This window comes from Erpetoichthys calabaricus, chromosome 1 (genome assembly GCF_900747795.2).
Source record: "Erpetoichthys calabaricus chromosome 1, fErpCal1.3, whole genome shotgun sequence".
In the NCBI taxonomy this organism is placed as follows: Eukaryota; Metazoa; Chordata; class Cladistia; order Polypteriformes; family Polypteridae; genus Erpetoichthys; species Erpetoichthys calabaricus.
The window spans coordinates 176,343,569-176,368,479 of NC_041394.2; the positions used below are offsets into that span (position 1 = coordinate 176,343,569).

At 35.9% G+C, this 24,911-nt stretch overlaps 1 protein-coding gene across 4 annotated transcripts in view; it reads left to right on the forward strand.

The window, feature by feature from the left end:
* The window catches only part of shisal1b (shisa like 1b), a 308,856-nt gene extending 288,880 nt beyond the window's left edge, over positions 1-19,976 (forward strand). For 2 of the 4 annotated variants that reach the window (XM_051924551.1, XM_051924557.1), the window contains exon 5: positions 8,277-9,392. In XM_051924551.1, coding sequence (XP_051780511.1) covers positions 8,277-8,289 — 13 coding nt within the window. In that variant the 3' untranslated portion in view covers positions 8,290-9,392. Of the gene's footprint in view, positions 1-8,276; positions 9,395-17,730 lie in introns of those variants that run through there. The other 2 variants (XM_051924562.1, XM_028808955.2) reach the window with 2 other exon arrangements.
* Positions 19,977-24,911: the final 4,935 nt, after the last annotated feature.

Sequence of the window (24,911 nt, forward strand, 5' to 3'; positions counted from 1 at the left end):
ATACAATGAAGAAATCAGAATATATGAACATTTTAATTTAAAGGATCAGTATTAAATGAGCTGTTGTTATTTTGAATGGGTTTATCAAGAGACATGTATTCCTTATGTGATTATATTGTTGACTCTTTTGTAATACAAGTACCTTAACATAGTTTTTCAGAGGAGATTTCATTAGTGATTCATATAGTTTAAGAATGATCTCCTTTTGTTTGCACAATATCCTAATACCTTTCTTAATCACTTTTTCACTGTCTGAATTTAAATATTGAAGAGTCAACTAAGACTCCCATTTCCTTGTCATAAGGTGAACTTCTAATATTTAGGCCTCCATTTTTTAATTTAAATGTTGTGTTTTACTTCCTATGTGTTGCACTGTGCAGTTACTTATAATAAAGTTAAATGCCACAACATTTGAATAAACCTGCTGTAATGTCTGCTGAAAGTCAGCTTCTTTTTTAAATTCCTGATAAGATCATTTATATAAATTACGTAGCTCCACCCACATAGTAGTGAAACAGGACAAACTTTAAAAATCAATAAAAAATGTTTTAAAAATGTAATTTGTATTGAGAACAATTTATTTTGATAGGTTTCCTATCCGAGGGCCTCTTGATATACAATATTTTTGGTTTTGTTTTCAGGGAACTAAGCAATGTAAAGCTGACCATGCAAGAAGCATGATGAGCTAAGATCAACCCCTGCCAACTTGAGTGTCTGTCTCTGGGCCTTGTTAATTGACATTGCAAAGCAAAGCTTCACCGGGAGCTGTAATCTCTTGAATTGAAAAGGCATGTCCATCGCAATTAGAGAAATGCAAGGGATTAAAAAACTCTCACCAATGCCACATCCTGTGATGATTATCTCCTCTATGATGTTGTTCTGAAGCTGACAGACCTGGAGACGGATACCATTGCAACATCTGGGTGGGCTCAGTTTTTTTCAAAAGGGTAATTGGTGCTCCTACTTTCAATACTACGTTGTGGGGCGGCATGCCAGGAGGATTAATGGCATTTAAAAATTCTGCAGGATAATGAACTGAATCGTTGTGTTCTAAAATGGTATTTATTGAAGTGTATATCCAAGACAGTGTGTTAAATAATTTGAACACCAACTTATTAAGTTTATGCCTCCCCTCCCCTCGGTCTGCAGCTTCTCGCTTTGCTTTGCGCTTATAAATCTCTAAGCAAACTATGATACATAGTGCAATGAGGGAAGTCACAAAATCGACCGGAATGTTCAAGCAAATTATAGAAAAAAACCCGATCTAAATCCAAAAAGTAGTTCTCTCGTGAAAATGCTGACCGACAGACAGACAGACGTTGGATTTCATATATATAGAGATAAAGTCATGTCCCCAGTATCGTTCCATCCTGGGAACCAGCTTTAACATCACCTATGGTTCTTCTCACCATTCCTTTAGCTGTCTGTTTTTGATACGCTTTTGCATCCATCTACACACTGCACTTTGAACCTCCATTTCTTTGAGATATATTGCTAGCTTTTTGAAAATATCGTGTTGAAAATTTATTTACACACTTGTTCTCAAGTCTTTAATATACAGTATGCTTCTATTCATTTTCTCCCAATAAATGATCATCTTACTGTCCTGTAGCCAGTGGCCTCTTCACCTTTTCAGTATAATGAGATATTTGATAGTATCCAATTTTTAGACATTTGTCAATGTGCAGCGACTTCTAAAAATATGCTATAATGTATATCATATATATTTCATCAAGAACCCCACTAAGCACTCCAGGATGAATGTTGTCTGCTCTCATCAAATATATTTAATTTAAGCATATTGAATCCTAGTACCACTTCTTTTCCTTAGCTATCTCCAGTGTCACTGAGTACCTCTTTAATGCCTCTTTAATAGTCCTGGTAGCTAGATAATAATTTAATGTCAGCATCAAGAGTGATGGACTTGCAGTCGATGAATGAAGAGATCTAAAAAGCACGTAAGAAGAATGGAAGAAAATGCACTAAAATAATGGTGATTAGAAAGAAGGAAACAGCACTGATAAAAGCAGAAGGTCAACAATTAGAACAGGTGTTACACAAATAGATGAACATACACAGGCTAGATCCACAATAGAACTAAAATCCTGCAGTACTTCTTTATATTGCTTGTTTTGCACCCCAATAAATACAAGTTATCGCCAATATACTAAACCCAATTGTGCTTCATTCACTCATAATATGGAACCAATGTAGGAAGTATTTTAAGATAGAGAAGCTTTTATCTGTGGCACCTCTGCACGAGAACCACCTTTTTCTACCATCTCAAATGTACACGGTTTTTAATGTCTGGAAAACATTTGGGATTAGATCACTCAGAGGTCTGTACATAGACGTCTTTGCATCCTACAAACAATTACACTCCAAATTTAACTTTCCAGCAACACATTTCTTTCACTACCTTCAAATTAGAAACTTTGTTAAACAAAATCTGCCCAATTTTCCTCACCTCCCACCTACCTCTATAACGGAAAAAATATTGATCAGATCCCTTTCAATGATCCAAGAGTACAGTGGGAAAAGGATCTCTCACTCAACATCTCAGAAAAGGAGTGGAAGGTAGCAATGCAGAGAATTCACTCGAGCTCCATATGCGCTACGCATACAATTATTCAACTCAAAATTATATATCGAGCATATCTGTCTCACTTAAAATTGTCCAAAATGTTTCCAGGGCAAGATCCAACCTGCGAACGTTGCAATCAAGTTCCAGCCTCACTGGGCCACATGTTTTGGGCCTGCACCAAATTAACATAATTCTGGACCAAAATTTTGAAATGCCTTTCAGACATTCTTGGTGTGACAATCCTAACCCGTTAACAGCTGTGTTTGGTGTTCTTCCAGATGGGCTTAAAGTGGAGAAGGACAAACAAACTGTGATTGCCTTTACTATACTTTTGGCACGTAGACTTATCTTACGCAACTGGAAGAATCCTAACTCTCCTGTTCTAAGTCAGTGGGTAACTGATGTTATATACTATTTGAAATTGGAAAAAATCAAATTCACACTTAGAGAATCTGTACAAATCTGGCAGGATCTAATCAATAATGTTTTAGAATAAGCATTTAAATTGAGGAAGCAGGTTCTCTCCCATCTTTTACTCCATTTATCCTTATTCATTTATTAATTTATCTATTTACTTATTTTACTAGTTTTAAGTTTTAATCTGCTGGTCGTGCTCTTTTTCTCAGGGGTGGGGGTTGAATTGTTTCGAACCTTTTTTTGTAAAACTTGAGTTATTTGTATGGAATGCTATTTAATTTTAATAAAATCAATAAAATCAGAGCAGGTGAAGGAATGTTAAATATCTTGAATGCTAGATTACAGAACAAGAGAATTGTTTGATTGAAGAAAACATAAGAATAAAAATCGCAAAGACAAACTGTTAGGACTGCAAATAATTCCTGAGAAGAAATCTGAGCGTTGGCCTTAAAAAGAAATTACTTAGAATATGCATCTTCCCAATGTTAGGTTATGGTAGCAATACATGTACATATGGAAAAGAAACTGATAAGAACCTGAAAAGCTTTGAGATGTGGTGCTACAGAAAGATAACGAAAATTAACTGGACAGAGAAAGTGACAGATGAAAAAGTGATGAAGAGGATGGGTATATGAAAGAGTGTGGTGGAGGAGATGATGAGAAGAATCATGATATTTACAGGATATACAGTATGTTCAGGGGATCAAGTGGGAAAATAGTGCAACTAGTGATTGAAAGAAGAACTGGAGGAATTAGAGAAAAAGGAAGACGAATAATGTGAATGATGATATAAAAGAATGATCTCATTGAAATAATTGGGGGCAGGAAGGAGTGCAGACGTTAGGTGGATAATAATGACAGTTAGGAGACATGGTTGCCAACCTTCGGATTGAGGAAGGCACAAAAGATGAAAAAGAGCAAGAAGTAGCTAGTGGGGAAGTTTAAATTTCTTCAGAAAAATTACTTTTTTAATATATTTAATTGTGCCTGTATTGTTCCAAATATGCCACCTCTTTCATGACCATTCTACTAATACTAAAATATTTAAATAACCTTTTGAATTAATTATTTAATTTTCTTGCAGTATAGTTCTGTAAGTGCCTTTTCGGACTCCTCTAGTCTTTTTAACTGTCATGTCCTCTGAATCTTTACGGTTAATCCTGGCATTAATATTCTTTTACGTTACCCTGGCGTTTTTTCTTTTGCAACTTCTATCTGAGGTCCTTATTCATCCATTGTATCCTGCTTTTTACAAATGAAAAGATGAACTTGTTGTGCAATGTATGTAATATATTCTTTTATCTACACCTTTGCTTCTCAGTCATCTCTGTTCTTAAAAGTTTGTCTTAGATTATTTCTTTTAGACTTTATGACATTTGTTTAAAATTCACCTTACTAAAATTAAATTAAGCACTTTTATTTTTACTTTATATATTATGGCAAACATTGTGCCACTTATTTATTAAAATAATTTACAACTACCCCCCTGAATTCTATCATGTGTTTTTACAGATCAACAAGTTAATAAAGGTTCTTCTTGTAGCATATGGTGTTTAAAAAATAAAAAAATAAAAGAGTCAGTGATTGAATCTATCTATCTATCTATCTATCTATCTATCTATCTATCTATCTATCTATCTATCTATCTATCTATCTATCTATCTATCTATCTATCTATCTATCTATCTATCTATCTATCTATCTATCTACCTTTTGTGCTACTTCACTGTATGTATTTTGTCAGTTAATGTTTGAAGTCTTCCATTACTGTTCATTCCTCTGTAACTTTGCTTTTTGATATTATTAAAAAGTTGCATATTAGCATTGTTACTTGTTCTGTACCACACTTCTAATATTAGCCTCTGTCCTTGCTGCTTATAAGCAAATCCTCATATCTTCACAAAGATGTATCTTATCTCCTATTTAAAGCAGACATATTTAAATATACCTAATGAAAATGTCTCTCCACCTTTTTGATTTGGTCTGTCTTTTCTGAATATTTTTTGTTTATGTTTATTACTTCTAGAACTATTGTAAGCAACTTTGTGTGCATTACTAATTTTGTTTTAGCTTATTCCCTGCAGGCTAATATTTTCAAAGCTGATTAACCTATGCCTTTATAATACATTAGCTTCCCCCTGTGGTTAATATGCAACCCCTCCAGTCAGTACTTGTCCATCTGTTAGAAAAGCTACTCCAATGTGCCTTGACCAATCTATCCTACAACAAGATTTAAACAAAACATTAAATTAATCTTCTTAGTCTTGCTTGGATTGGCATATTGAAAATGCAGACCTTTGCACTGTGTTCCTTAAATTTGAATTGGTCCCCCACATATTCACCAGACATGCAACTGTAAATGTAACTGTAAGAAATTCCCTGCCACAAAAACTAAGCTTTGTTATCAGTCCCTCTAATAACAGAGTCTCATACTATCATTAATTCCCCATTCTAAGGGCCACCTTAGAGGTGGGCCTCTAGAGCCTCTCATTCTTGCCTGCCAACTCAGAGCTATCAGAGTCACTGTCAAATTACTGAAGGTCCAGAAAATGGATGGACACCTCCAGCTCTGAAGCTGATGCTCCTGGACAGTAAACACGTTATTCATTGATTTTGTATCTAACCATGAATCACATATCTCAACCTCTCTACTCTTTACCTCTGTAAATGACAAATTCTGTACTATAGCACAGACTAGCTACCTCCACCTCAAGTTCAGCAAACCTGTGGGACAATACTTGCACTGATGTAACTTAACTTTCAAATATTTGTAGGCCATCACCTGCTCCGCTATTTTTTGGCATTCTCCTCTTTGCTTCAAAGTGTGACAGAGCTCTATGTTTCACTATTTTAGTTGCTAGCACCAGCATAGCCACTTGTATCCTAAATTGTCTAATTCCCTATTACACAATGTGTTTTGCCGTCACATTTCTTTCTTGTTTATAAAGGACAATATGTAAAATGCACATGGAAAAACAGATGATACAGTATGTTAGTGAGGTAATCAAATAATTATATCTTAGAACACTAACCTATAAGCTAGTATTTTTCACAGTGGCAATTCATAAAGCAATTTTAAAGTCTTAATAAATGTATGTGTAAGCATTATCTTATTCTGTACGTGGTGGGCTTTACTTGATAAATGACACTTTTTATGTATTTGTAAAATAATTCATACCACTTATTATTGCATATATGAATGTTACTAATTATTTTTTGATGTCCCGTTGCCATCTAATTACTCTCTCCTAAGAATCTATGGCATTAAGATGCTCACTTTTTCAACTTTTTCCTTAAATCCACCAACCACAATCTTAAATATTTCTAAAAATGTGTTTTATCATTACTGAATGCCCACTGAATGTTTTTATTGCTTTCCTTCCAATTTCTCTGAAGGTATTGCTCTGGTATGATATTAAAGCTGACCTACTAAAAAGCAATACAAAATTTCATTTTTTCTTTTATATTCCAAAAAAGATAAAACCACATTTAAAATATTGAACTACAATATTTAATTTCACATATATGCATTTCCCATTAAAGAGTATCCTCTAGGTGCAACAGTTCCTCCCACAGTTCAAAGACATGCAGGTTATGTGGATTTGTGATGCTAAATTGATGCTACTGAGTGTGTGTTTGTCCGCGCAGGTGTGTGTGTGTGTGTGTGCCTGGACTAAAGCCAATGCATTACACCAGCATTTCAATATAGCTGCAAAGAATACATTTTTTCCCTAATAAGTACCTGTACATGGAAAGTATTTAATATCAGCAACAATCAGTTACCCTCTATGTTTGAAAACATTCCCATTCCAGCTGCCTACATATTTTTTACACTTTTAAATATTTGGGGGAGTGCAGCAGAACCACAAGCATTTTAGTTTTTGAAAATTTGCCTCTGTGTTCTAAATCTGTGCTTGGCTAATCATCATTAGAAAGGCTTTTGCTGTTTGCATTGGCACTTTCAGTTGCCGAGTCTCCTGCTGCACTTTTATTTGTGAAACTGTGAGCTTTTCTGTTCTCTCCACAATTGATAAAACAAGATACACTGTTAACAGATACTTAGGTATGATTCTGATGACTTGCTTACCATACATTTGCTAGCAATGTATAACCACAGTTCTTACCTATGACATTTGTCCATCCATCCATTCATTTTCTAATTTTCTGATCCAAATGAGGGTAGCATGGAGCCAGTCCATCACAGAATAAATTTATGACTCTGTAAATAATTGAAAATTACACAAAGAAGAGGAAGCAATGTCCATGCCAACAACAGCCTGAATAGATGCAGTTTAAAATAGCAGAAAATTCTTTTCTTCATTTTAAAAGTTAAGCTTACAAGTTATTCCTGCAGCTTACTTAGCTCAACAAAAAAGAAACATAGTGAAAAAACTACAATGTTAAATATCTACTTATCCTCAAGGTCTGAAAATTCATTAATTATTATATATAGTGCAGTTTGTAATAAACATCAGATTACATATTTTACATTCGCAGCAGAGCCATTTTAGAGATTGTTTTTTGTGAAAGTAAGCAGGTTAAGGGAGCAGCAGAGACATTTGAACTTGAAATCATGCAACTCAAATCCTTAGGCTTTAAACCTGTAGTGCCTGTCTAATACTCTCTTACTATAAAGAGCTACACATGGGATTTGAAAAGAGATTATATTCATTGATTTTGGGTCATGCTTTATGTATATGGATACTTGCTGTTGGTTTTGGCTACTGCCTCATTACTTAAACCCATTTGTTTTCTGGCCTTCTTAATCCAATTCAGAGTCTCCCAGAGCTGTCTCAGAAGCATGAAGCAAAATTTATTATCTCAATCCAAATAGGATTCCAGGATCATTAATCAACAACCAATTGATCAACAAAGAAATAAATCAATCCATGTTGAATTTAACAATTTTTATAATCCTAAGAACACTTTACAAAAGCTTTAAGAGCATCCCTCCATCCATTAAATTTCCAGCAGTCTTTACATGCTATTTGGTTGTCATGGAGCTGGGTCACCAGTGACAATTCTTGTACTAACAAGCACAATGCATAAATACTATGAAAAGAAAGTGAGCTATTTAAATTTTAGAATTTTTGTAGTAGTGGCCAAAGTCAAATTATACGTACATAAAATGAATAATTATGTGATAAATGCTTGATACAGTTTAAAATGTAGCATCCCAAACTACATGACAGATGCATTAAATGTGCTGTAGTGTATGAAATGTTAATGAATCAACTATAATTACCCACAATTCACACAAATACTTTTTTACCAGTGATAGGAACTGATTCATGTGCCTTGGTTCTATTTGGTTTCTAGTCCTCTGGAATCTGTGAACATGAAGTATTTCAGCAAAGTCTCCACTCAACAGGGGCTCTTTTTCCTAAGGAAGCTAAAGAGCTTTGGGATAAGAACTAAAATCCAGGAGAATGTCTGCTGCTGGAGTATTGAAATATCCTGACTGGGTGCGTCATGGTATGATTTGGTAACCTGACTCGCTAAGATCTCTAGCTCCACCAAAGGATTGTCTAAAATGCTTCTAAAATCACTGGGGCTGACCTTCCACAGCTTCATACCATCTACTCCATCCAATGTTTGAGGTGGACTGAATCCATCAGATGAATGCCATCCAGCTCCTCGTCTTCTTTTTGGTAAATGCTACCATAGCCTCAACACACACATTTCACACACTTCAGGGGCAGCTTTTTCCCCCAAGCCATAACATACTGTAACAACTCTCTGTAATCTGATCCTACTTGTCCTGTACCCACCTGCTAGTTTATGTGTAATTCTGCTGTAAGTTACATGTGTACTGCATTCTGCCTTTTTCTTAGCTACTGTGCAATCTATACGTCTGTACAGGTCAATTTTGCACTATGTACATTAGATCATTATTGTTCTACTCCTATTTACGATGCCTATTTATGTATACATCGTCTTATTGACTTATTGCCTGTGTATACCTCCCTGCGATCCCCTGTAACCGAGGCTCAAGAATTTATATTTGTATGTGACAATAAAGTAAAATTATCTAATCTAATATAATTTCACCTAGTTTGACCCAATAAATGTCTTTGAATTAAAGTGTGTGAATGTGTGTATAGGCAAAATATATTTTCCACATTTTTAATTTAACTGCAGATTATCAACATAAACAATTGCATACTGCTGTTGTTTCAGCACAAGTTGTAAGCCTCTGAAATGCCATAGAAGCCTCACAAAGTCCAAATGGGAGCACAGTATACTGAAGTAGCCTCTCTGACTTTAAAAGGTTTCTTTTGTTCATGAGGTTGTACCTTAATGGATTCTGGCTGCATCATTTATCCACATAAAGTGTTATGTAGTAATGAATATTGTCCATTTTCTCTACCAGGCATCACTCCTTCTTGAAACTGTAATAAAAATTCAGTCATTTGGTTTTAGCAGTGCTATTTATTTGGACCCAAGACTATAATATTTCTTATTTATTCCTCTGTTATTCTTCCCATAACCTCCATTATAAACACAAATGAAGGATAGGTATTTTACAGTTACTAAAATGCTTCAGTTTACAACACAATTTTATGTGAGATATTAATATGCACCATGAGTGTGAAGAAATAACTGATTTGAAAAATACAGAACAAATCCTTTAAGACCATCATTGGGTTTCCCACTGTATATCAATCTTTTTTTTGTTTTAAACACTTGTTTTTTTGTCTCCATAAGTGTGCAGTTCCACAACTTGTTGGTAGATGTCACCTGATATATTTAGTTAAAGTACTTCAGTAATAAGTGATTTGTTTCTTTGTTGCCATGCTGACAGCTTTGTTGTGAAAGATGTTGCTTTTCATTGCTTTGTGGATGTTTTGAGAAGTTCCCATCCACCAGCATGTAACATTACACTGTCTGCATTTGTAATATAAATTCTTAGCTCATCAATCAGCCTCTTTTAGTCTTCTTGTAGCTAGTTTTGCAGTACTGCACAGCTGTATCTAGCAGAAGCATGAGTGAAAAATAGTCCAGAAGAAAGTGAGGTATCAAGCGTGTAAGCTAGTGAATGGGTGAAAGATGTTGAGAAGAGCACACAATTTCATCATCAGTTTGAATTTAAAATTATCAGCTCCTTTTTAAAAGTAGATCATATTAAAATATTACATTCTGTAATATTTATTTATTACATTCTTTAGAATATTTATGACACAGTTTGACAGTTGGATAAGATCACAATTGCTCCTGACAGTGGCTGTGAAATCTTTCTTAATGCATTGTGTGCTAGGAAATCAGCATATATATTGATATACATTAATCTTTTACATCTCTAGTTTCATTTGTAACTGCCAACTGCCTAACTTATTCAGTCAGACAGGTTGTGAGCTACACTACAGTATGCATCTTGATTCAGAAATATTATGTTTAAATGCTTTTATTTGTCTTGGAAGTGATGCAAACACTATCCTTTTTTTTCTCCTGAAACTCTTAACAACTCCAGTTTATATTACAGGGAGCTTGTTAAAGATTAAATTATTCATTACATCTTCAAAAAATGATAAATGAGGACAAGAGTATGTTTTCTACAGTCAGTTGTGAGTCTCAGATTTTAATTTGAATTTTCAAGACTTCCATTTTTATTTCTTTTTCAATGTCAATTTCTTTGTCTAACTTTTCCAAGTTTTGTTATATATGCACTTAAGTAACAGACTATTCATTCTCTCATAGTTTAGATAGGTATGTTATTTAATAAAGGTTTTTTTTGTTCCCTCTTTTGCCAGACAATCTTGCTTTAAATGTTCTAGAGTATTCAATGTGTTTAGAAAAAATATCTTAGTATAAATGAGCAGGCAAAAGAAGAACAAATTAGAGAATTGCCCATAATAACTTGTAGCATCTCCATGCTATTCTCAAAATAAGCAGGCAAGACTCTGAAGGTTTTCACGTTCATGTCATTCTCTCTGGATCATCTGTCATAAGTTGTGAGCCCCTGTCTACCTGGCATGATGGCTTTCCTGCTTTACCACTTCCCTTTTAGAATTAAAGCACCTTCTCTATTACCTTCTGCTACGAGACATTTGTTATAATTTACTTCCTGACTGTTGACTCAATCAGCTTTCTGGAGAATAATGGTTTTAAACTAGAACTGCTGATTAAGTGCCATTATCATGTGTGATTAAAGGCATTAAAATTTCTTTGATTAAATGTTTTAACGCAACCCTTAAATGCATTAATTTTCTCCAGTTAATTTGACCACACTTCACACTTTATTAATAAAGCAGCATCAAATAATTCCAAGTCTATTGCTACTTGTAGCCGGTCACCGGCACTTGATCATTTTCTTTGTTTTTTCTTGATAATGATCTTCATCCACACACACACATGCACACACACACACACACACACTAAAAGGGTTACCATTCTCTCCTTATAATACAAGACCATCCCATAATAAAAATTACTTTTCCACAGTACTGAATAATACAGTATGAAATCAACAAGGAATGCAATTTGTTCCATATTTTTGTACACATCATTTAGTATATATACTAGCTTTTCAAAGTGAAGAGAATAACAAAAGAAAACTAAAATTCAAACCAGAAGAGTTTTATTTTTGTGTCGTGCCAACATTGCAAAGGGATAATCACTGCACGCTGAGTGAGATCACGCATCAGAATCATCCTTGCAATTATGATGTGGTGACACAATGATGTATAAAAAAAAAAAAAAAAAAATCAAGTTTAAAAAAAACCCAAAAAAGTCACATTTTGCCGTAGAGCGGAACAGTCAGAACATGACGGTACATGCAGTGCACGCTACAGTACTGTAGTGATGTCTGCTAATCCACGTCTGCATGTAAAAGATGCTGTTGAGGTATAGGTCTGACTGGGAGACAGAATATTAGTGGGTCAGCCTTGTTGATGGCATTGAATATGTTTCCTATCAAGTTTTTTGGGTCGCCCATGGAGGGATATCTGACCTGAAACAGCACAGTGCAGGTGTTACTCTGGTCCAGGCAGCTAACAAGCAGAGGACACAGAGTGGAATCGCTCGATTCCTTATACATCATTCAGACATCCCCCAAAGCAGGCATGGTAAGTTGTTGTTGTTTAATTAATTGTATGTTACCTCCAACTTACAGGGAAAACTTGAGGATTGGTGGAAGGATTAGAACTCCAGCCACTGTAATAAAAAACTCACACTGTTACAGTGTGGTGGTGAGGACTCATCCATTGCACGACTGCACTCGGGTCCCAGTCTGGGTGGTTCGTCGTGTGGTGGGTGCGACAACGCACTCTATCAACAAATGTTCCCAACCTCACCCTCTCAACTGTAGTCTACATTATAGCCTATACAACTGGGTGTTGTTTCTGTTACACAAAGCTGTTCAATAAACTAACTTGAATAATTTAATATACATATGCAAGTGATTCTTAAAACTGCTTTGTATTAGAAATTAATAAGTGAAACTAAATAAATTGAAATTAATATGCAGTTAATTTAAATTAAAATTTTAATTGTGCTATTAAGCATGATTACATTTTTTAATTGAACAGCGCCCCTGCTCTAAATCTTTTCTAGTGATCATTTTAGATTAGGGGTAGGAGCTATTTTTATGGTCAAGGGTCAAGGTCACTTCTTCAGCTACAGGAATACCAAACTCCTTCAAGCAGATCCCAGTGCATCCCTCAGCCTTCAGTAGCCCTTAAAGGGTCAGGTCTCTAAAGCAGTTACTCATTTTCCCATTCCCTTAAATGGATAGCATGGTCCCTCTCATCAAATTTCCTAACCCTAATACCCATATATATAATTAGTCCCCTTTCCATTTCTCATTGGCCTAGCAATTAAATGACTAACTTGGTGTATGCTTTCACAGCTAGAAACCATGTGCATCCACCTGTTGGACAGGAGATTGCTTTTCATGGTTTCTCATTGCTTCTAATTAAAGGTTAGACATCGCTTCAATCCTATGGTTAAATATTGCATATTTAATTATATTAAGGGACACATTATGTTAGGCTGTTATGACAGACTGTTGGGTATGTGTGTGATTGTGCCCTATGCAAGACTGCTGTGCAGGGTAGTTCTTGCCTGCTTCATAATGCTAATAATTGGGTTGAAAATAATGTATATATTATTTTCTTGCTTTCTTTGCCAGTTTACACCTGGCTCAAATGTTCAGATGCTGCTTCTATGACTACCTTGCTTGTTGTTTAGTGAAAGGTAGAGTAAACATCTTAAGGGCAAAAGCAGAATATAGTCAGTAGCGAGCTAAAATGTGTTTAATCAGTAGATCAGTTGGACAAGAAAATGCTTGAAGTCAGGACAAAACAAAATCAAAATTAAAAACTAATAAACCTTGATAAGAAACTGCTTAAGAAACTTTCTTTTATTGATGGCTCTGGCATCAAAAGACTAGGCCTGTACAACATAGACAATTTCCTCAATGAGCCATGGAATCAATGCAACACATGAGGAGGCAACATACAACTCAAGAATCCAATGGACCAAAATAAAAGGAAAAATATGTTTTCACAGACAGCAACTAGTGCTGGAATATTATCCTAGGCACAATTTGCAGTGCACTGTCACTAGAAAAATGTCTAAATAAATTGAATATATTACACACCAAATATATAAAACTGTTTACAAACACAACAATGAAAATTAATAATAAACTTAAAATGTACACCTCCAATCACTCCCCCAGATGATATATACAGTGCAGTGTCTGTGAATTTTGAAGTGCAGTGATACAAAGATTTTTATTGATACAAAGATGAGATGGATTGTTCCCTTTTAAAACAGCTTCCAGTAACACAGCTTGAACCGCACAGCCCCTACCATTAGTATACAGAAGTTTTTTATAGCCTTATGAGTCGTCCTCGAAGAGCATCAACTACACGTATTTTGAAAATGCTCAGTGCTGTCCATGTACATGATGTCAGGGCAAAAACTTCTTGGCTGTGCTATGCAATTCAGAAAAAATGTTCTCTTGCTGCTGGAGATGTTTATGTTAATAGAAAAATCAAAAATCCCGTTGTATCCTCTTCCGGTTTTTATATTTATAAGGTATACAGTCACAAACTACAATTCCCATAAACCCCTCTGCAACTGTCCAAACCTTGTTTAAAGCCAAACACCCCATATGTACAACCTAGGAAGTTAGCATTATATAAAAAAAAAACATTTACTTAAATTTAAACAGGACATACTAAAAAAAGGAAAATCCCATATGTGGCAATGCTAAAACTTATTCTTTGTTTTGTTGGACTTCTGAAATGTTTAACACAAACATATTTTTTAATATGTTGCTTACCTCCTTATAGTTTGTAGTGATGGCCAAGAAAAAAAATCATGTCATGTTTTCATGCAGAACAGGTAAAAGAAAAGTTTCTGATACAATAGAAGTCTATGTCAACCAAAGTTGGACATAAGCAAATATGAAACATCCATTAAAAATCTTGTACTCGTGTTACGTAATCCATATGTGAAGTCATTCAGTTGTATGTTCACAGTGTTCCAAATGCATGTATTTTTTCAAATTGATAAATAAGTCACTTGCAGAAAACACTGCTGTAAACTGAAACACAAGACACTGATCACAACCCCAGTAACAACTTATAAATTAGCTGACATTGCAGTTCATGTGATATATGCAGTGAAAAGAGAGACATGTATAACTAATGATTGATAGTTAAGAAATGCAAGCAAAAACATTATCAGGAAGAGAATATGGCTTGTACCTGTGCATATATGAGATGCTTCAACAAAGCAAAAGGTACCAGTGCACTAAATTACAAGGCTCGCTAATAAACAATTCCTAGTACTCATGTGTGTACAATGACACACAGTATTTGAAGTATTTTTCCCATGCTAAAAAGACCAGGATGTTGTTCCTTATTGATTTTTTTTTTTTACAAATGGAGTAAAGAAAGGATTTGCAAACTGCAACCAAACTGTGGATCTCAGGTTAGGATTAAGATAACTAGCAGATTGAAAATGAAAAATGAGAGTGAGTGAGTTTAAAAATGCAACAAAGAGAGTCCGTATTCAAGCTGCACTGTAACAGCAGAACTAAGAAGAGGAGGTGAATATCTGGAATTCATCTAGAAGGCACAAAATGGAAGGGTCAACTCCCAGCACCACCTTAATAGGTGACCTTGAGGAAGGTGATGTGATCACCATTTGAGAATGTGCAACACATGTCTCAATAGTTTATTGTACTATATATACAGTACCGGTCAACTGATGAAATCAAAACATAGAACAAATAAACAATGGCAAATAAAAAAAATATTCAAGGAATCATAAAGTGTACAACATTTTATTCAAATTTTTGATTCACCAAAGTAGCCACCTTTTGCTGATATAACAGCCAAACACACACGCAGAATTCTTTCTATAAGAGTAATCAAATATTGGTCAGAAAGATCCTCCCAACACTTTTGCAGCCATTCTGACAAAAGGGTTGCACTTGTAGGGTGCTTTCCTTTCATCCTTCTGTCCAGTTCATCCCAAACTAACTCAGTGGGGTTTAAGTCTAGAGACTGTGCTGGGCAGTCCATGTTTTGAGGTGTACTCTGTTGTTGTTTTCTTTTAATGTAGTTCTGACATATTCTGGAGGTATGTTTTGGGCTGTCTTATTTTGTCCTTTAAGGAATGGCTTCTTACTGCCACTCATCCTGTCAAACCTGCAACACAAAGTCTCCTCTTCACAGTAGAAACCAACAGTTGCTTTTTTCAACCACTGTTAAGCTGTGCTTGAAGCTGTTGTGCTGTGAGGCGCCTATCACGCAAGCTGGTGACACTCAGAAACTTGTCTTATAATTGGGTTGTGATTTTGGGTCTGCCAGATCTCTTCCTATCTTAGTTTCTTCAAGTTTCCAATTGCCTTTGGATGTGTAGGACACCGTACTCACTGACACTTTGATTTTGTTTTCTGTAATTTCTCTAAATGAAAGGCCTACACTTCTAAGGATAATGATGTTTTGTCCCTTTTCATTTGTTAATTGCCATCTTTTGCCATTATTACTGTAATTTACAACTTTCTACAATGTAATATTGTCCAAGTAGTTGTTCAGAGGGTGTTGTAACACAGTCTGTTCCAGCTCTGCTTTAAGACAGACAGAGGGGTTTTAAATAATCAACATAGGTTTAGACACTTCTTCAGCTGGCAAGGGTTAATTTACTATAATGGCTGCAGAACATCTGTAGATTATTTGCAATATTCTGAAATTTCCTTTTTTCAGTTTTTATTAACCTAAATTTTAAATCTAAACCTCTGGCAGTTTACTGCATACCTTTTCATCATTTTAGGCCACACATTGCATTTCAAATGATTAAATTTGAAGACAAAATGGAAAAATGAGGTGTTCTAAAACTTTTGAGCAGTAGTGTATGTAACACAGTTCTTTGGAATGGTCTTAAAATTAAAAGCCTTTGTTTAAAATAAATATTCTGAGAGGATTTTACAAATTCTAATGAATCTTACTTTCATAGAATCTGTACCTTTCTGTTTGCGTGTGTAATGTTTTTAAATTTCTGTGCCATTTATTTCTTTTGTAAAATAATCTAACTAGTTTCTCGTAACTACTGTATATTGCATTCATAGTATGCCAAAGTAAACTTTGGAAAGTTCAAAATGGTCCCAGGAACAGGCTTAGCTGTGTTTAGGTAATGATGCATTTGTTGAACTGAGCCCTTATTCTGGGAGCTTAAGTATTATAATGTACTTAAATGTGGAGGTTCCTAGTTTCTGTTTATATATAATTTTTTTATGCAACCACAAAACAATGATTCAGGCTTGAACATAGTGTTAAGTAAGACACAGTGCTGGATTTCATTCTTTTAGTTGAAGGATAATTTCCTTAAGCTAAACCCCTTAATTTTAGTTAAATTCAATTTCAAATTATTGGCTTTATTCTTCACAGTACACTGAAAAGTGTTTATAAGCTAGTACCACTAATACATAAATATCAAAATTACAGCAACAATATAGCACATAATGGTTCAACAATATAGTGTAGCAGACACTACATCATATTGCCTTTGCATTTAAACAACACAAAGGCAGCACAATATTTAATAAGTAATAAATATCAATAAATATGCAAAGTAAAATTTTATAAGTATAAATATCAGATACTGATGTTATGACTGGGTAGACAGACCAAAAGAACTCAAAAAGCAGTATTGGCGCACCAACTGGGCAGCACCATTTAATAGATAAACAAAAAACAAAAGCACGCACTGGGACACCACATTAATAATGGGCATGATTAGCCCAAAACACTTGACTCTCCATCTGGAGCAAAAGGCTTCCTGCACTTTAGAGCTCTTTACTTTATGAGGGTTGGGTTAGAATGAGATGCCATCTTCCAGAGATGGAGTCTGACTGTGAAGTGACCTCCCTGGATGTCTTCTCTAAACTGCAGATAAAAGAGAAGGTACAGTTAGTGACAGTGCCTTATTTCATCCTGGAGTGGTATCACTTACCTTAGCAGAGTCAGGAAGATGATCCCCAGGCGCACATGCGTTACAGTGTATATAACATTTGCCAGACAGAAGAAGCAATAACCAGACAATACAAGTAACTGATCTACAGAATGCTCACACATTTTTTTTTTGGTAATTGGGGAATCCTAGCAGGCTGACTATGTGTTGTGTTGATCATCTTGTAATTTTTTTTGGTGCTAGCATCTGATTTACATATAACTTCTGTTCTCTCTCTTTCTCTCTTCCTGTTTGTACCACAGAGTAAAACAAATTAACACTGAAGAACACCAAACCACCAAGGATCCGCTCGTGTCTGTTGGATGCCTGTTTGTTGCCTGAAATGCTAGAGGAGGTGAGAACTGAAGTCCTAGGGAAACTGGGGAGCACTCACATGACTTGGCCAGCGGAGGCAGAGAGGAGCTACATCGACGCAAACAGCGCCCCCTCCCCGAAGAAAAGTTGGCGATGTGTTTGAGTGTGACGTGTAAGCAATATAGTGCTTGTAGATGTGCACTTGGAACCTGTTCACATGGGAAGTCTCGTGTAAGCCGCGCTCCATCAGTCTTAGAAATTAGAGACCGTAGCTGCATAGGCCAGGTGCAGCATCTGCTTCTTGAGCGGAAGAAACTGTTGTCTGTCTGTCTTAGCATTTAATCTTGCACTGCTCTAACTTAGTATTATGTAATCTCTCACACACCCACACACAAAACCCACCAGAGTGTCATATATTAGTGTGTGGGTGTGTGATCTGCATAAGGGTTTACCTAATGCAAACCCATACACCAGTCCTTTCACTGGAAAAATGTTGTGGAGGCCCAGTATCCAGCCTGTCTGACAAAGGTAATGTTATTGTAAGGACAACCTAAATATTATTTTCAGAACTAAGCATATATACTGTATATCTTTCTTGTAGCAGATATTTCACACTGTTTCTTTCTCACCGCCAAACTTATACTGTTGGAGGTATTTTGCTTTGTTCTGGGGACAGGGGGAGGGTGGGAGTGGTTCATAATTTTGTATAATCTTGGTGACCACACTATCTGATTCCCTAAGTGCAGTTTGGAAACAGTGGGTGGACAAGGTGAAGGCTTTTATTTGATAGGTGTATTTTTTTATTTTACACTGAGTTCAATATTATGTGCAGGGCCATAGGGTACAGAGGTTAGACATGTCCATTGATTTCTCTCTTTGCTTCTTAAGATGTGCACATTTCTGCCAGAATATGAAGATGGCCTGTAGCTTTATATTCCTACTAATTACCTTTAATGCTGTTTGACTCTGGAGTTTCTAGGCTGGGTCGTAGTGTTGCATTTCCCTTACAGCTATATTGCACTGCAGGGATGGTTACTGTCAACAGGCAGGGTGTAGCTTACTTTAACGCCAGATATACAGTACCTGTCAGAGGTTACAGTGCAATTGAAAAAGTGAAAATGTTCCAGAATATTATCATGTGTATCAGGGGCTACGCACATGAGGAATTCAGATTATAGTATTTTAGGTGTATCGAATTTTAATGATACATCACCCTTTGTGTGACCAGAGCCGTAGGCATTTTTGATAAATAGCATAACCATGACAGCCACATTCTGCACTATAAGAGACCTGGGTTGCCTGCCTTATGTTTGGAGGCCTGTCTTATCTTTGTGATAGAAAAGCACGTCTTCATAATGGAAGACCTGTTAAAAAAGTAAGAATGGTCGTTCATGCTATGTACATAATTTTCCTGGAGCTTCTTCACTGCTCATATTTTTAAGTTAACTCCATCATCATAAACTGAATGACAGACATAAAGCATCATCTGTCTGGGGCAGATCGTTCTCATTGGTTTCTTTCTGTACTTTAAACTCCCAGATCTCATTTGACAGGTTTACTGCTTTCTTCCATTTGTGTGGTCATTGATGGAATCATACTCATATCTTATGGTTATAGAGATCAAGTTAGATACATGGTTAACACCAAAACATTATTAGTCCTAACTGCCAGTAAGATGAAGGAATTTGGATCAGGATTCAATTACAAAGAATACAAAGGTATCTTCTCTGTTAAAAAGACATGCATTGGTATGACTATGAAATGTTTGTCCTTTGCCTGTACAAAAATTCTTACACTAATAAGCGATGAGACAAATGACTGAAATAGATGATAGAAGCCAAACAGGACACCAGAAAGCCATATGACCACATGGTCTCCTGGTTTGAATGTGTGCAAATTGCTGCTTTAGACACTGCACCTCATTCCAACAAGATACTAGCAGACAGAAAAGGCTCCATTTTCTTTTGTTTCCATGTGGTGAAATTCTGATTATAATGGGATACTTATAATTAATTATAATGGGATACCTGATAGTCCAGTTTGTTAAGGAATAGGAAAGAGTAAGTCCCTGCCCAAAGTGTAATAATTTCAAATGTCACAGGTGGCGCAGTGGAAGTGCTACTGCTTTGCAGTAAGGAGACTGTGGAAGAGTGTGGGTTCGCTTCCCGGTTCCTCCCTGTGTGGATAGCACTTTGAGTACTGAGAAAAGCGCTATATAAATGTAATGAATTATTATTACATGACTTTGGTTGAAACCTTACTGTTAGGAAGAAGAGGCAAAAGTGTTGCTAGAGAAATAGCTGGAAGTAACGAGGGAGAAGTGCTTTGATGTCGTTTGGTGTCGAGTGGGTGGGTGAGTGAGCCACCTCAGCTTGTTGACACATCTTTAGTTAGGTCAGGTCTTTGTTTTATGTTTGTCTGTTTTATTTATATTTTGTTTTTTTAATCTTATTGGTTCTTCCCCTGTTTGCTTTATTGTTTAAAATAAATACCCATTTTTGATACCTTTGACTTCTGCGCATTATTGCAGGAATGGAGAAACACTGCAAGGACAACTTGACTTATTTCACCAGGTAACAAAACAGTTAGAAATTTAATTTAAAAGAGGTAATCTGATGCCCCTAGTGGTGCTGCATAAGGTTAACAAAAAACTGCACAGTGCAAATGTTTAACATCCATGCACAGCTTCTTGAGATCCTTTCTTTGCAGTTTATCAAATGACACGTCCTGACATCACACGGGTCTAAGACTTTAAAAAATGACTTCAGAACTGCATGTCTTTTGGATCCTGTACTTGTGTTCTTCCAGTTTAATCAAGATATGCCCCCTTTTCTATCAGAGTTTGACAGCTGCTTTTCTGAAAATGATGGGGATGATCAGTTATAAACACTGTCATTATTTTACTGACCAATTTCATAAAACAAATACATAGAAAGCCTGATCTAGCAGTGCTAAGGAGTTGGAAGGAAAGCCACATTTCTATATTACTTAACCGCTGAATTTCTTCTCTATACCTAACAAAAAATTTCATTACACAGCATATTGCAATAAGGGTGGAACAGAGGCACAGTGCTTGCTGCTGCATCCTCACTGCTCCATTTATCTGTGAGAAATTTCAACATTATTCCCATGTTTGTTCCTTCACATCAGTCTGATTTTACCTGACACTTCAAAAATGCAAATGTTACACATGCTGCTTATTCTAAGTTGGCTACATTTGGATGACTGTGCCTAGTAATAGATGAATATACTGCCTAGGGTTGGTTCCTGCCGTCTGTTCTGCATGCAGCTTTCCTACAACTCAGTGACGGGAAACTTAGTACAGAAAATGGACGGATCAAATTGCAATAAGACTGATAACATGGTAAGAGGGTGTATTTGAGAGGGTTTAGCAACCTACAACGGTTTGCAGTTAGACTGGTGGCACAAAACAGACCCATGTGAGTGAAATTGTGTAATATTTCTTTAAATTAACTTTATGTGCCTGTCCTTTGATAAAACAAAAAAGTGAGATAGAAAGTAATGACAGGAAAAAAACTTTAATCATGGATTGATCATTACAAACAGAAGATTATATAGAAACCCATAAAAAGAAACCATACATACTGGAAGGGATGAAGGAATGTTAATTGAACCTATGTAGTCAGATAAAATGAAAAACGTATGTGAAAAAGAAAAATGTTAGTAGTAATTTATGTGGTAACACGTTACTTGGAGATTAAATACATTTAATGATCATGCATTATTTTGTTTTTGTTTAATTTATTAATATCGTATTATGAAAAAAAATGCCACTGCCAGTATCCATACTAACCAAAACCAAACAGCAGACCCTTACAAACACAACAGTCTAACTAAATATTGTAATTTTTTTAAAGTTATAATTTAGAAATTGTCCACATGAAAAAGCAATCAGTGAAAAGTTTTCCTCAAATAGACATAAAAGGTACATTTAAAACATTTTAAAAATCGGGTAACAAAATACTGTCCTCACAAATAATTTTTGTAATAAAACATTTTAAAAATCAGGTAACAAAATACCGTCCTCACAAATAATTTTTGTAATAAAGACAAAGATCATTTTTCTATTGATGGTCAGGGTGCATACCTACTGTCTGTGATTTAGGCCCTAAAGCTTGCAACTCTTCATAAAAGCTCCCAGTAAAGGATAAGATGTATGCATGCTAAGACTTAAATCTCATTACCATAAGCATCTATTTACAGTGTTAAGATTTTTTGATCAAAATAAATGAAATGGACCAAAAGAGCAATCATATGTATTGGTCATTGGTCATAGTAACTGGAGCAGGAGCATACTGATAAATGAATTATGTCCATCCATCCATTATCCAACCCGCTATATCTAACTACAGGGTTACGGGGGTCTGCTGGAGCCAATCCCAGCCAACACGGGGCGCAAGGCAGGAAACAAACCCCGGGCAGGGTGCCAGCCCACCACAGGGCACACACACACAACAAGCACACACTAGGGACAATGTAGAATCGCCAATGCACGTGGAGGAAACCCACGCAGACACGGGGAGAACATGCAAACTCCATGCAGGGAGGACCCGGGAAGCGAACCCAGGTCTCCTAACTGTGAGGCAGCAGCGCTACCCACTGTGCCACCCAATGAATTACGTACTAGAAAAAAATGAAAGAACATGTGAAATTAAGAAGATGTTGAGGGAATAATTATACACCAAGAAAAACACTAAGAAAGATTGGATGACAGGTAGATCTCCAATTTTAATTTTTAGGATAGTTTACCTGTCTGCAGCATACATGCACAAAAGACAGATCATTGACCAGTCACTACAGTTTTGCGATAAATCTCTTTTTCAAGCCAAGAAGCTCAAAGTCTATTCACTGTTCATTTGAGTTTTACAAATGCAAGAACCCTCTTATTTCAGATAGGCATGTTAGAACAAATTGGACAAAATTAAACTACTAATTTTAAGGATTAGAAAAGTACATTTTAACTTTTGGCACCATTGTATATAATACATAATAAATCAGGGTTTTTCTTAAACTGATTTTAAGTTTCTGTGGTGGGTTGGCACCCTGCCCAGGATTGGTTCCTGCCTTGTGCCCTGTGTTGGCTGGGATTGGCTCCAGCAGACCCCCGTGACCCTGTGTTCGGATTCAGCGGGTTGGAAAATGGATGGATGGATGGATGATTTTAAGTTTCACTGTGAATGATGCTATATAATATTAAAATGTGTCTTATACATCACAAAATATTTGAAACTTAGTGTCTTCCAACCTGCATCGTGCAGCTATAAAGGCAATCCTATGCAGTATTTTACCCTGTGAAGGAACAAGCTTGTAAGTTTTCCAAGCTCATTTTCAACACCTTTATCACAAAATGTAAGTCAAAAAAGTGAAGAAATTGGTTTCTTCATTGACGCCTAATGCCATAATTTTAAAAAACATTGAAACATATCAAGCCGCCTTCCCTTGACAAGGAAACTTATTTTGTTCTGAACATTCAGTTACGTTGTCTATTGTGGCATCATATCTAGACCAGTAGGACAAACTCTGTGCTTATGCGACATGTGAGTGCATAAGCACAGTGTCACTGCTGTATTGTTGCTATACTTCTAACTGTATATACTAAGCTTCTGAACAAGAAGTCATTTGTTTTTAAATTAAGCACTTTGCTAGAATGTCATGATATCTTCTAATTCCACTTCACCAGACCAGGGTGCTGGAGCCAATCCCAGTTAGCACAGGGCACAAGGCAGGAACAAACCCTGGGCAAGGCTCCAGTCCATCACAGACTTTGCCAGTTATAATAAGCTAAAAATCATATTGACCCTACTAAGTAGGAACTGCAATCAAAAATACATTATCATTTACTTTATATCAGTATAGCAACAATATAGTAAAAATCACGCAAACCTTTACAAAACTACATATTAATACATTTCATGATAAGAAATGTACTTTCCAAGAATATCATTCCTCATTTTACAGAAGTAACGTATAACCTCATAGTGTGTTGTAATCCATAGCTGCCACCACATAAATATGGGCTAGATAGTGTCAAAGTGTCTGATCAGATGTGTTTTTATTCCCTCAAAACATCAGAAATACTCAGCGGGGCTACAAAATCAATGATAACACCTTCAATTGGACTCTCCACCTGCCAGACTTTGGCCAAATTTACAGAATAAAAAACCATTAAGACTTTTTGTCCCTGGTTTGCATTGATCATACTGCTTCCTTAGGTAGATGCTTAACAACAAGCACATAAAAATGAAAATGATACAATCAGTCAGTCGAGTTTTAAGTGCTTCTAACATTTCTTTCTTCCCTCTTCATCATCCTGGTTTTCAAACTGTGTAATGCTGCTCTCCACAATATTGTCAGAGTTCCCTTTTGAGCACCTTCAATATATTCATCCTACCATTTTCACATTCCTCAGATTAAAATCAAGATCACATAAAGCATTGGTTGCAAGGCAGAAATCATTCCCTGGAAATGTCCTGCCAATCCTTAACTATATATTTAGGTAATTATTCGCTTCTTTAGCTGGCTGTGTCATTCAGACTTTAATTTTATTTTCATATCATGCATTATCTGATCTTGAGCAAATCTAAGTACTGAAATAACTTCATACGCTTGACGTTCTCTGCCTCTACTGTGATATTTAGCTCATTTCCAAGTCCTTTTACCCCTCGTGCCAGAAACTCCCATGGGTTTTGTCAGATTCTTTTATTCTTCTTAACTATAAGATAGTTCAGATATAAATTCTGTAAGCTGAAATGAGCCTAGAATTCATGAAAATGTATGGAAGAATTTGTTAAAATAATTACTGCAAGTGAACTTTTCACAGATGCAGAGCTCTTCCTCCAGTAAATGAATACCTGTTGCTAAGGTTACCGTTAGTCTGCCTTGTCTGCTCTTCATTGTTGAAGCAAAGGACACACAGTAGAGTGAGCTATATTTAAGTCAGGAGTGTAAAAGTCTAACGAATGTCATGAAGAAACAAAGTCTTAAACAAATCTGTGACATTTATGTGTGCTACAAAGTGAGACTGTGTGGATCTGCTTATATTAGTTCACTAGGGTTTATTTTATGTAGCTCCTTGAGTACTGAGCCTAAACACAAAGTAGTTTACCTT